Source organism: Aspergillus affinis (genome assembly GCF_023601865.1).
Source record: "Aspergillus affinis strain CMG 70 chromosome Unknown NODE_40_length_256409_cov_85_802654, whole genome shotgun sequence".
Lineage (NCBI taxonomy): Eukaryota > Fungi > Ascomycota > Eurotiomycetes > Eurotiales > Aspergillaceae > Aspergillus > Aspergillus affinis.
The window spans coordinates 37,134-50,371 of NW_026515821.1; the positions used below are offsets into that span (position 1 = coordinate 37,134).

The 13,238-nt window shown below is 49.3% G+C and overlaps 2 protein-coding genes across 2 annotated transcripts; both read left to right on the plus strand.

Moving 5' to 3' along the window:
- Positions 1 to 6,156: 6,156 nt before the first annotated feature.
- KD926_007185 (grainyhead-like protein) lies at positions 6,157 to 8,742 on the plus strand (the record flags this gene model as incomplete). The annotated part of the gene is made up of 5 exons (XM_053100015.1): positions 6,157 to 6,170; positions 6,253 to 6,393; positions 6,518 to 7,027; positions 7,100 to 8,358; positions 8,417 to 8,742. 5 exons carry the CDS (start codon positions 6,157 to 6,159, stop codon positions 8,740 to 8,742), a joined length of 2,250 nt encoding a protein of 749 aa, XP_052956212.1.
- A 3,294-nt stretch (positions 8,743 to 12,036) lies between these two features.
- Positions 12,037 to 12,904, plus strand: KD926_007186 (uncharacterized protein; the record flags this gene model as incomplete). The annotated part of the gene is made up of 4 exons (XM_053100016.1): positions 12,037 to 12,109; positions 12,178 to 12,228; positions 12,280 to 12,309; positions 12,381 to 12,904. 4 exons carry the CDS (start codon positions 12,037 to 12,039, stop codon positions 12,902 to 12,904), a joined length of 678 nt encoding a protein of 225 aa, XP_052956213.1.
- Between the last annotated feature and the right edge of the window lie 334 nt (positions 12,905 to 13,238).

Below are 13,238 nucleotides of genomic sequence, written 5' to 3' on the forward strand. Positions count from 1 at the left end.
AATCTATTCATATGAAAGGACAGAAAGGGGAAAGAGGCGAAAAGAGGAAGAAGCGAGCGCTTTCGAAACAGGCTTTGGTCGGATTCTCGGTCAGACCATTAACATGCCACCCAAACAATCATGACCCGGGAGGAATACGTGTAAAATTCCGGGGCATATGTATGCCTGAAGTAGGTAGGTGCCTTAGGCCCCCTGGCGGGTGCACGCCAGATCCCGATGATTTGGTAAGCGGAGTGTCTGGTCTGGTCAGGTGACCGAGCGGGCAGGTTGGTCAGCTTTTATTCCCCGATGCGCCGCCACACCCCTCCGCCACAAAAGTCTGTCCCGCGTACGGAGTACTTTCTGATACTCTGTACACAGTAAGTAGTACACAGTATGTACTACATTATTATACATACTATGTACCCTTCTCCCCCCGGTCAATATCACATCGTTCTGCAGGGATCTCCTGCAATCACAGGCATTAGAGTTACCTGATTACATGAACGCTTCCTGGGGATCTTCGCCGGTGCGCTGTCATTGATCATGCGCGCGGTCTTTGGAAGGAGTAGGGAGGAGACTCGTAGCTAGTACCTAATTGACTTCGGTTGTTTGTCTCTATCTGGATGTAGTAGGTAACTACCAGACCGTGGAGGTGAGATGATGAAAGGAGCACAAAGAGTTCCGTGCGAGCAATAAGAGCACTCCACTATCGTAGGTCTGACGATAGACATCACTTGAGCACTACCTGACCCTTGGGTAACTCCTCCTCAGCACCAGTCATCAAGATCAACACAGCCTTCTACTGAGTCCTTAGATGGACAAATGACGGTTGTTTGCCGCCCATCTCGGCGGACTTCCTGCACCGTCCGGAGTACACAGCGGCGGGTTATTAACTAGGGATCCGCGGAGTGCGACCGGTGGCGAGTATGTCATATTAGATAACCATCCCACCCCCTTTTTTCGCCGTCTTCTTTTTTGTCATTTGGGATAATGATGATTGCATCGGAGTTGAGATGCGGAGACACTACTCAGACACCATCAGACTGGACTGCTTGGGGTCCCCAACCGCTAAGGAAATCATACTGCCTGCTCGGCATCCCGGACCTCCAAGTCAAGCCACATCTTTCCCTCACGCAGAGGTGGCGACGACGGGATCTGTCCACCTTACTGCTTCCGGAAAGGTACCGAAAGGGGTTCCCATTTTATTTGATTTTGGTTTTCTATCTTTATTACGACACACACCACACACCGTATAATCTATTGGCCAGGAAGGACTCCTTCCTATACAACCACCTCGCACCGAAGGAGGGGCGGGACACGGTGACGATCAGCTTGGGCGACCATGGGTATCCCGAAGACGTCTGCTCTCGTTCCACGGGTCAACTGGGAGCATGCGCGGCACATGGCAAGCAACCGTCCATCCGTGTGTGATTTAGACGTGGTAGCTGGCGCCATACCCAGCTGGGAAGGAGAGAGGTTAATACTTCGTGTGGCGTAGATAATATTGATTGATGAGGCATCATGGTTTCCCCTTACCTCTGTCCCATCTGACTAGTTAGTTGAGCTCTTTCTGAATGACTCAGCGCTCAGGCAGGAATGTAACATAAGGTATGCATATTGCTTATACCTGAAGTATCGTACGACTGGACGATACATACTTGTATTTTTCGCTGCGGTAATGGTTGACCGGCCTCCGCTCTGAGTACATACATACCTATCCGGATGTATCTATACCGTGGTATGTATGGTGTATGGTGCACTCCGTCCCCTAAGGTACACCGTAGGTATGTACTCCCGTCTGTAGCGTGTGGCTTTTATCGACGGAACACCACCTACCTAACGGTGTAGATACCTACAGGAGTACGTGCGCTTACCAGTGTGCTGGGTCGCTCTGTACGGACTACTTCGTACGAAATACTCCACCGGTCTCCTTAGGGTGCACTACCCACGGGGTAACACTTATCACTTTTCGTAAAACGTTTCCAGGAAGAGCAATCCATGTCGGGTGAAAGGACGAGTCGTTTTCGGGACCCCCTTCGAACTAGATTGGTCAGAATGCGACTTGAAACTCGTTCGGGCAACACTTTCTCTGCGGAGGGCTCTCGTATGCCAAACTCATGGACTGTCAGTCTAATCTGCTCCGTACCATGATCCTTCTTGTAATCTAATTTAGTGAGTTAACTAGGTATCTTTGACCCATTTCTAAGGCGGAACCCACTTTCGGAAGCCAAGCTCGCTGCTGTTGATTGTGACGTCACCCACACCGATGCTCGAAGCCTAAAATCGGTTTGAACTATAGCAGCGGTTTCATCCGCCATTATTGGGAAATGTTCTCATGTTAATTTCAAGGTTAAAGGCCCGTCGAGGGTCTCCGCCCCATAAGTTCGTCGGTTGAAGCTATCCACCAGGTTGTCTTACGTGTTGGCTATAGGGCGGCCACTCTTCCGAAGGCAACAAGGGTCGTGATTACGCCAAGGGGAGCCACTTCGACTCGGCGCAGATAGGGCTGAGAAGTCGGAGCTCTCCTTCTATAGGAATGGAATGGATGGATGAACTGACTCGTTGAAAGGGTGACAAATCTCCAGAGCGGCAGAGCCAATTATTTTCACGTGGAGCTTCGCCATGGCTAATTAGCTGGAGGTGAGCTGCCTGCCTCCTCCAGACATTCCACTGTGGTAGGCTGCACGTCTTCCGGGGTCTTCTCCGTTGTCAGCCAGTCACCCCCTGGATCGGAGCTTCTTCCAGCAAATCACAGCCCGCGATCGTTGCGTCCGATCGCATCATATGTCCATCGACACATCGACGATCGGTAGTTATGAACGGTTGCCCCGATTCCTTGCGTGATGCATAAATCGGCGGTGATACTTATGCGTGTTTGTCTTTTTCTTTTACTTTTATTCTTTTTTTTTTGGTTGCATGTGCGTGAAGCCTGCCCCTCCATTCTGCATAGTAAGGTAAATGGGAAAGAGCCCACCTAGTCGACATCTCTCGAGCAGGAAGTTCCTGACAGTCGACTATTTGCTGCAATATCAGCCACCAGACCCGGCCGTTTCCAGACCTGGAGGTGGATATGCCTTAGATAAGCGACGCCCTGCTTCTAGATTGCGGAGCACCCTTCGTTACAATACGAGCAAACCACGGCTCGAAATTGGCTTTCGGAGGGCGCCGTGTGACAGCTGCTCTGAGAATCGCTATTCCGCCTCTCTGATTGGCTGGGATGAAAACCCGATAATCAGCGCTGGTGCTTTCCCAGTTGGTCTTAGTGCATATCACCATACATATACGCTCTGCGTACAATACCGTATACAATAAGCCAGAGCGCGGCTTCTATATCTGCCTTCGCCGTTGCAGGTGTTGCCTTCAGGGCTCAAAATCATTCCTTCAGAAAGCAACCCGATACCAGGGACCGTCCCTTGTTACCTAGAACGGTGGTTCCAGACAATAGCTTTGTGCCCTGTGTCAGCATTCTATCATATTGGGCCCTTTCCATGGGTGATTGTTGTTGGGAGCTTCTGGTAAGGTTTTGGCTTCCATTACATGGCTCCTTCCCCTTGATTCAATGCCTGATCTGGTAGGAGATGGCTAGCTAAACTCGACGAATCATGTCTTCCTCAATTCATTTCCGTTGGATGTCTACCTACCTACCTCCCCGAGGAGATATAAATGCGTTTAAAATGCGGTCAGTGGTAGGTGCCATTCAATCCAAACCTTAGGTAGGTAGCTATGTATGTAGGAATACATCATATCCTAACTTGGACAATGAACTCTTCGAATCAGCTTCCACTGCTCCATTAGTACTACCCACCAACCGTCAACTGCAAACCTCTAAACCTTTGAATGGCACATATCAATCGCCTATCCAGGCATAGTCCTACTCACATGTACGGAGTAGGAATGGCCATTTCCTAGTCACCCCAGTCAGCCATGCAGTTGACATGCACGAGCCCAAAGCATATTGAAGTACTGTTTGCCCTGTGTGTATTACCAGCTCCTGTCCTTCTCGGCCAGACTATTGCCTTCGTCTATAGATAGGTGTCCATCGCCCGAGGCTCGACAAATGTTCATGAGAGCCCTATTATCGGAAAAGGAATCCAAGCTCTACGATGACTCTTTTCCCGCACTTTGCGGTTGTACGGGAATTGCTCAAGGTTGCACAATGGCGTAGGTAGTGCCGCTTCTAGACATCGCATTCGAGTAGCATCCGACAGCATTCCTCCCTCGGCCCCTTTCCCCTCCCCCTTCTAGCCATGTCAGTTGCTCTGACTCCCGAGCTACCATTCCGTTGGGATGCCATGACGCCACCTATTACAGATGTGGCTGAGTCTACCAGCAATTCTAATGGAGGTCATGGAGAACCAGTCGTAATACTCCCTGATACCGTAACCCGTCTACCTACCTGTCTACCTAGCTTAGCGAGGTACAGACTTTAACCTCGGTGTCTGTGTGCCTGTGGGGACCTTCCTTTTCCTATCTTTTTTTATTATTTTAATTTGACTTCCTTTGTATTCTTTTTCTTTTTCTTTTTCTTTTTCTTTTTCTTTTTCTTTTTCTTTTTCTTTTTCTAATGAATCCTCTCCCCCCTCTTTCTCCTTCGTTCCCTACCAGGGATAATGTCCTTCTTTCTCGGAGGAAATCACAACCATACTTTTGAGTATAGGGTTCAGCCGTGAGAACCGTAATGCTTGATGAAGAAGTACAATGACACTCCGTGTTTCAAGCATGTGCATGAGCAGCTCCGTGCAACGCAACCGTTCGAGGTCAAGTGCGAGTGCGGCAGGACGGCATTTCGATCAAATCCAATGCGGGGGGGAGGCGCTGAAGCCGCGCCGATTGGGAGATGGAAGAGCCAGCTTACTTAGAAATGTAGTCGTAGTTAGTTAGCTAATAAGTAATGGCCAGGGTACACACGGTGCCTCTTTCTTGTAAGGTAAAAGAGAGAGGTACTTGCGGTGTAGGGATGTATCTGTAGGTAAGTACACCTACCTTAAAGGGTAGGTCCATGGGCTCTATCTGGAGGTGGTAGTACCTACAGTACACTCAACTACAAATTCAGGTTGTATGTGTGTGGTATGTATGTATGTACACAGATAGGTACGGTACCTTGGGGTGGGTGAAATACATGGAGGTATTTGCGGTGCCGACCAAACGTATTTGGGTCCGCTCCACACCCCTCTCTGCTCCCCACCGATCCTGGGCTTGACCCAGAAAATCAAACTCCATTAAAAGAAAATTCATAAAAAAAAAGGCACCTTTTCCCCCCTCCACCTCTTGTCTTTTTTCCCCCTCACAAAAAAAAAAAAAAAAAAAAAAAAAAATGAACCTGAAGGCTCTTACTTTTTTCATTCAAATTCTTAAATTCGTTTGGAACCAAATCAAAAGAGTTTCTCGAATTCTTCTCATACCCCATTTGATTTTTTGTCATCATCAACGGTCATTGCACGTCACCACACATTTCCATGTGGCCCCTTTCTGCTGCTTTTATTAATAACCCAAGTATCACATTCTTTCCACAATCTTCCGACCAGCAAATCGTTTCCTGAACCCTTTGGGATTTCCACTTTCTTCGGTCGACTCGAGGTTCCCTTAAGAACGAGTATCAATATTATTGGGGGCTCTGCTACCGTCCGATTCCTAGAGCCCCAGTTTTCTCTGCCTGGGAAAAAATAAAAAATAAAACCTCCCCCAACATTCATCACCAGTCACTCTCCCGGTCTCTCCCCCCTCTCGCTCTTTCTCTCCCCTTCGTCACCATCGACCTCTAAGAGATTCTCCCCCACTTATCTCTTTTTTCGCCTCGATTCCATATATGGAGTACATAAATTCTATCCCGCCTTATATGTACTATATATAGTCTCGGGTTCTAAAGTATTCTTCCCTTGTTCGACTTGGTTCGTGATTTCTATGATTCTTCAGCAAGGGGCGCTTTTGTTGTATACCAAATACCGCTGTATCTCCATCGATCGCACAATACTCAAAGCGCCTTATCGTGCTCTGATCTTGAACTTTTCAAACCGCGCGACTGCGATATTATCCGAATCACTCCTGTTTCTTTATCTTGAGTAGCGACACCCTGGGTATCGTGTTCGCAATCCAGCGCTCGGCGGTTCAACCGCGCAATCCAAACAAACCGATAAATCCGCGACCTACCCGGGTTAACAGAGCTTCCTGTTCATAATGTTCAACAACAGGTAAGTCGGCAGTGGCGCGGGTGACGCCGGGCCCCTCGGGGTCCATGCATACGACCATGTTAGCTGATTACTGTGACTACAGAAAAAACACCCAGAAACCCGGTGGCGATTTGATCGAAAGATTCCAGAAGACCTTCCCCGACATCATCCCCTCAGAACAACAATCTCACCGCAATGTGGCTTCCCTCAACCAGGCCCCTGGGGCGCCCATCACTCCGAATAGGTTTGTCTTTTTCTCTCCTTCCCCTGCTGGCTGCGCTTTTTTGCTGTCTAATTTACTCTTTCCCTGGCAACTTCATACTTTTGAGAAACGAAACAGTGTCTAATCTTTCTGTGAAATATCATAGGGTCGGTTTAGAAAATGACGGCACTTACCACGGCGGCCACGACATGAGATTCGGACCAACGTTCGTCGACCCGACCTCCCTCTCGTTTATGAACTCCATGAGCCAGCAGACTGGCTACTACACGCCGAACTCTGGTGGATTGGGAACGGTGTTTCACAACCAGGCGGGCGACCTACATACACCAAACCTAGGCATCAACTTGATGAGCCCACTCTCACTTGGGCATCAAGTGAGTGGCGCGAATCTCTCGGCCGACGGTTCATCCATGGGACTAGATCCATTCAGCCAGCAATTTATGCCCCATTATCAAAATCCGCAAGCATATGCGCAGCAAGCAACCTTTGCGCCCGGCGCATTGGTCCATCGTGATTCAGGTTATGATGCCATAGACGAATCTGTGGATGGACTGTCTCTAAATGATATGGAATTGCAGGCGAATGCATCTTCACAACTTGTCGATCCGACTGTACCGTCCTCGGGACAGCTGGACGCTGAGGCCCCTGGCGAGAAGTGGGTGTTTTTTATCCCTCAAGAGCCTTCTTCGCTCGATTAGCTCGATTACTTACCGTGTGTTTTCAACAGGTTCCGCTATCACACCACATTACGGGCACCGACCGCCATGGTCAAGGACCTCAACGAAATTCCCGTCTCATATCTCAACAAGGGACAGGCCTACTCGTTATCCGTTGCCGATACAACGCCACCTCCGCGAACTGCACAGCCCGTCAAATACCGAACCTTCGTCCGTGTTTCTTTCCAGGACAAGGAGCAGCGATCGAAGCCCGCCTCCTGTTGGCAGCTCTGGAAGGAAGGACGAGGGTCTAACGAAGCCCATCAACGCGGTGGCAAACTTCAGGCAGTGGAGTATGTGGATCCGATTCAAGGCGGCTTGGAAGACCAAAAGAACCGACAAATTCAACTTGAGAGCTCGTCCTTTGATGGATTCTGTGTCACCTGGACCGCCAACCCGGCTACTGGCACTCCGGACTGCGCAATTTCTGTTCGATTCAATTTTTTGTCAACCGACTTCAGTCACTCCAAGGGTGTTAAGGGTATTCCAGTTCGACTTTGCACCAAGACGGAATTGGTTTCCCCAGAAGAGACAGAGAACAAAGAATCCGAAGTCTGTTTCTGCAAAGTCAAGCTATTCCGGGACCATGGTGCTGAACGGAAGCTTTCGAATGACATTGCCCACGTGAAGAAGTCGATAGAGAAGCTTAGGCAACAGATTGCGCAGGCTGAAATGGGTGCTGGCAACTATGGCAAACGGAAGCGTGTCAATGGATCGATGTCAGACGCGCGCCCTTCGAAGATCACCAAGCACCGACGGGCCTGGTCAATGGGCTCCCAGGATGGCTCCGATAGGATGTCCATGGAAGATGATCTCCATGTGAAACTAGCGTTGATGCAGGAAATGTTCACATCAACGCGGCCCGTGAGCATTTTGTCACTGCGTGGCGACGAGCAAGATGACCCCGATCTGTTCCCGGTTCAACTCTCCGACGCGCGCGGTCCTAGCAAGAAAGAGAAGATGGGGTCTCAGTTCGGCAGCGCAGACGGGTTAAGCTCTCAGAATCTATCTCCTCTTAGCAGCTCCATCTCGTTGAACTCCCCGTTTACCTCGACCAATCTGCAACAGTTCACCTTTGAATCGGGGAGTCGCTCGTCTGTGGGTGCCTTCCAGGAATCTTCTGAGAGTTCCGACGATAAGTCGGTCTTGAAGCATCCGGTGAAGATACAACGAGCCAACACTTCGGATTCCAATGTGTCCTTAGGCTTCATTGAGGCAGTAGATATCGATCCCGCATATCGGCCTCCTACTGAGTCTCCACCCAAGCCCAGTAAGTTCCCAACAATATTCCGATAATTGGGAGTGACCTTTGCTAACAATTATCTTAGTCGCATGTTTCTATGTCCGCTTCCCGCGAAACGACAAACATCAAGACGACTACTACAGAGCGGTCTACCTCACAGAACTGACGGTTCGGGATTTGATGGAAAAGATCTCGATGAAACAACATATCGACCCTCGACGAATTGTCCGCATTCTCCTCGTCAAACAGAACGGGTTGAGAATCATGGTAGATGATGATGTGGTCCGCGAACTTCCCGACGGTCAGGATATGATTGCCGAGATCTCCGACACATCAGCCCTTAACGCCCCATCAGCCACCAGTCAAGAAGAATCCCCTAACGCGGGTGTGGAGGTCAAATTGAGATATTAATGCCGTTTACGCCACGGAGCCTGTTTCTACGTCTCACGTTCACGTCTGCTTCGATAATCCTGATTTTCACGCCTCGATACCCCAGGGCATACAGCGTTCTGGGATTTTTCTTTCGACCGGCGCCAGGTGCGCAGAAAACGGGTCGGTATGCTACAATCGACCTCGATGTCTCCCGAAATTAAATTTTTTTGTTTTTTTCCTTTGTCTGTTTGGCGTTCGGCCTTATATCAATGTTTTTCGGGGCGTTGGACCGGGGATTATAAACGTGTCTCCTAACAATGATACCCTTTGTCGCGTGTTCTCATCTCATTTCGTTTCGTTCATTCTTGTTTCATAACAAATACCTCCAATATTGTTTATTCATGTCCGCATTGTTTTTATTCTTGATCATCTTTTTTTTTTTCATTATCTCTATTTATTCTTTCTCTGTTTTATGTTTGGGAATACACGACCAGGGGCGCGTTATTCAATCTCGATTCTGTACTTTCGAGAACTTTCCTCAGGGACGATGCACACGAAAAAGATACCCTGTTACATTTTCCTCGGATTTGCATTTCTTTCTATCTCTGGCTATCTCTTGTTCAATGCTAATCAATTTAATATTGACTTGATTCGGTTTCCACGTGTTGTGCCGTGGTTACACTGTCCCAGCAACAGATTTGCCCCCTCGTACAGGGCGGTCGTTGCTATGATTTAATGTCTCCTGCTGCTTTCTTCACAGCCTGTCTTGCGCACCAGAATGAATGACATAGATGTGAATCTCCTGGCCACAGGCGACCTATTGTTCAGGGTATTTTTGGGTCAGAAGAGGTTTAGATTATATATGAGCCTACCTCCAGAATCGATTCAATCGTTCATTCAATTTACCACACAAATCTTGGGATGATCTTTCGCTACACGTAAATTTGGGATAGGTTCTTGAGTGTAACACGCATGAACGGAGGCTGCATTCCACGCGAAGTGAAGGATCAAGGCATTTCGGAGGTACTCGGTCAGACTGCCCCCCGCCCCTTTCCATTCGCGGATGGAGTAAGTGGAGAGGAGAATGTTTCCGTGTCAACACAAAGCAGCGCAGCCGAGCTAGCCAGGTTTGTATGGGGCGGCGTACGTACATACGTACGGTTTCACTCGGCGTAATTACAAAAATTCCACACCCAGACACCCTGAAATCGAAATACCCCCGGACCATAATTCCATCTTTTCTCTACTCTTCCTATTGGCTGGGCCCGGGACCGAAAAAAAACCAAATTTACCGTTTCCGGTTTATCTTTCCTGAGACAGTCGGTTCGGAACGCTGTCCCAGACGGACTGTTTCCAATACACAAGTACCGAGTGAACCTGCCGGCCTGTCATGGTACGGTATCAATATAGGTATCGTTGTCTCACTCAGCCCTTCAACCACCCATCTGGTCGTATATCGCAGTATTTACTAACAGTAGGGCAAGTGTAGCTAAGATCTGCAGGCGTTTCCAATTATGCCCAATATCTGTACGTGTGATTTGAATGGGCCTGAGACGCGTCTCCCGGCTTCTCCGTACTGGAAAAATCTGCTCCGTTCTTTTCCCCGTCTCTTGCTCGACTCGACTCGAGCCACTGCTAGACTGTTAGGCACCACCTCCACTGGCTTAATCGACCCCTCCGCGCTAGCGTTTCGGGGTCGCCGCCAACAGGCGACTAGGCAACTAGGCTACTACGTGTTAACACACCGATAGAATCTGCAGATGGTAGTTGCTCCGTGTCAAATTTCGATGGACTCGCGCGGCAGGTCGAGAGAAAGTTTTTTTCTCCCCTATGGACCTGACCCGCGGGGAGGAAGAGTGGAAGGAAGAGTGAACTAAACTATCGTAGGTAGGTAGGTGGAAGACGATGGTCGAGCGATACGCGCCGAGACGGGCCCCGGGGGGGGGGGAAACAATGCTTATGACATCATAATCCGTCCAAAACTTGGTTCTAGACTGCCCGTTGGGACAGATAAACTAGAATGACATCATCGCGCATGAAAAAAAAAAGCAGACTAAACGATGGCTTGCCCCACACGGGACGTGCCGATGTGGCTCTGGCCATATGGCTTGGTATCTTACTATTTTAGCCTCGTTCCCGCCGGGTTTTCTTTACGTACCGGTCTTTTTACCGTCCGTATGGTTTTGGGACGGAGGGTGGTATGGATGGAGGGCTTCGTTGGGGGTGGTCATGGCTCGTGAGGGTTGGCGTCCGGATTATGGGCTGTCTATGTTCAAATGGCGGTTTGTATGATGATAGATGGGGAGCTTAGGTGACCAGGATGAGTGTGGACTATTTCATTTGGCTCAAAATATCAGATTATGCTAATTCTGCTGCTGCTCATGCTGCCAGGAATATAGATCTGGATCTATGCCCGTATATCCATGTATGGCCAAGGTAGATACCGGCCTTGCGCAGGGACAGAAACACACGTTAAACCGCCATCCACTTTAATCAGGATAAGGCTGGTTCCTCCCCCTGGCAGGGTTCGAGTGTATTAAGCCACTGGACTGCCGTGAAGAAATAAAAATAAACAGGATCTGACTGGGGCGCATCGGCGTCCGATCTGGCGCAAGATCCCAGAATTTGCCACCCAGATTAGCTTGACAGCTGCGGAGAACGCCCGATAGCGATCAGCCAGCCAGCCAGCCCGCTTTGTTTACTAGTAATTGGTCCCCACTGCCCAGTGTTTCTAGAATCCTGCGTGGAAAAAGCGGCGGTTTCTGCAGAGAGATTGTAGTGAGGACGATCAATGCGCGCTGTACTGACAGGCGATAAGCACTGGAGTGTCCCCCCCGAGTGGTCCCTCTTATATCCATTGGTCGCACATGTGCGCTTGTCGTGAAAATGCTACTTGGGCAGTTTGTCATACGGACGTCAGAGAGGATATGGAAGTTCCCAGTAAACTCGCCTATTATCATGGCTACTGCCATAGTTGCCTAGGTACTAAGGTGTACATGCACGGGTGGCAGCAGGTCGTGCCTTCCGCATTGGGAGTTGCTAGTCGCACCTGCCAAAACAAAGGGAACCTCCCATTTTGGTCGTCGTGACACCTGACTTGCTCCTTCCTCTTGTACTTACTTCACTCGCTTTCTTTTCTTTCTTCCTCTCTTCTCCTTCTCTCTCCTCTCTATCCACCCACACACTCGTTCTATCTCGATCCATCTCAACCCATCCGGTTTTCATCACCAGCGTTTCATTGCTTGATTGATCTTTGATTCTGTGTCTTTGTACGCTCAGTCTGTTACTTTTCCCTCTCTGTTTATCTCTCTAATTTCTAAGTGAGCAGAAATAATGGCATTCACCATGAACAAGTTCCTTGCCCTGCTGGCTATTTGGTTCTTGATAGTGGGAACTGTCGTTGGTGGTAAGTATCTCCATCTTGATGACTTATGGGATGGACTCGGATACTAATGATTGCAATCGGTCTCCTAGATTCTATGAAGGAGCTTGACAATGACAGAGATGTTCTGGAGCGTGCTGTTTGTGAGTGCTTTGCTGATTGTCCTCTGTATTGTCTTTGTGCTGACTCCGCAGATCTTGAATCTGGACTTCTTCCTCGTGACGGTACGTAGCTTGTCCAGGATATATGTTGGCTCAATGTACCATCATCTTCATGATAACTGACCTTCGTCTAGGATCTCTCACCGTCACCGTCACCGATACTGTTTGTGCCACTCGGGATACTGGAGTTCCTACCACTTTGATTACCGCTCCACATGCCCCGACTGCGACTCTCACTTCGGTGAATCCGCCTGCCTTGACTACCCCCTGTCCCCCGGAGTCTAAGGGTGACCATACCACTGCAACTGCTCGTCCTGAGCCTTCGTCTATGTCGATTCCCGAGCACCTCACCGGTATTTCTGTCCCTGTCATCTCGACGAGCACAGTTGTGTCCTCGGGTGCGCACCCGAGTACTCATGTGGGCTCTCAGACCACCGGCCCTACTCTTCCATCGAGCTCGCCTGCGACTTCGGCCGGACACCCAGGCAGTCACTCTGCTAGCACCCAGACCACGGGATCGGCTAGCTCTGGCACGGCACCCAGTAGCTCCCATTCTTCCACTGCACCTCCCCTCTCAAACGATGCATTTGCCCAGGGAGGAATGCAAGGTGCGCTGGTGGCCCTTGCCTTGACATTCGTTGGGTTCCTGGCGGTTTAAAGACTGTCTGTTCCACATCCCAGCGATCTTGAATGGCGGACTTGAGCAACATCTGGTCTGGCTGGTTATTTTTTTTATTTACCGCTTTGATGATCTTACGTCGGAGATGTTTACATGATTCAGTTATGTTATTACTCTTAGTGGGTCGCACTACTGACTACACACTTTGCTTCCTGTAATACTGAGGCGTTGTTCGCATCTTCATGATGGGCCAGAGTCCCCTTCGAATCAAATTCTCAAAAGGTTGAACATTGCTTACATTGTAGATGTTACACTACCATGGGTATCTCCTAAGAAACAAACAAATATCGCCTGCAGAGGCTGGACTTATCGC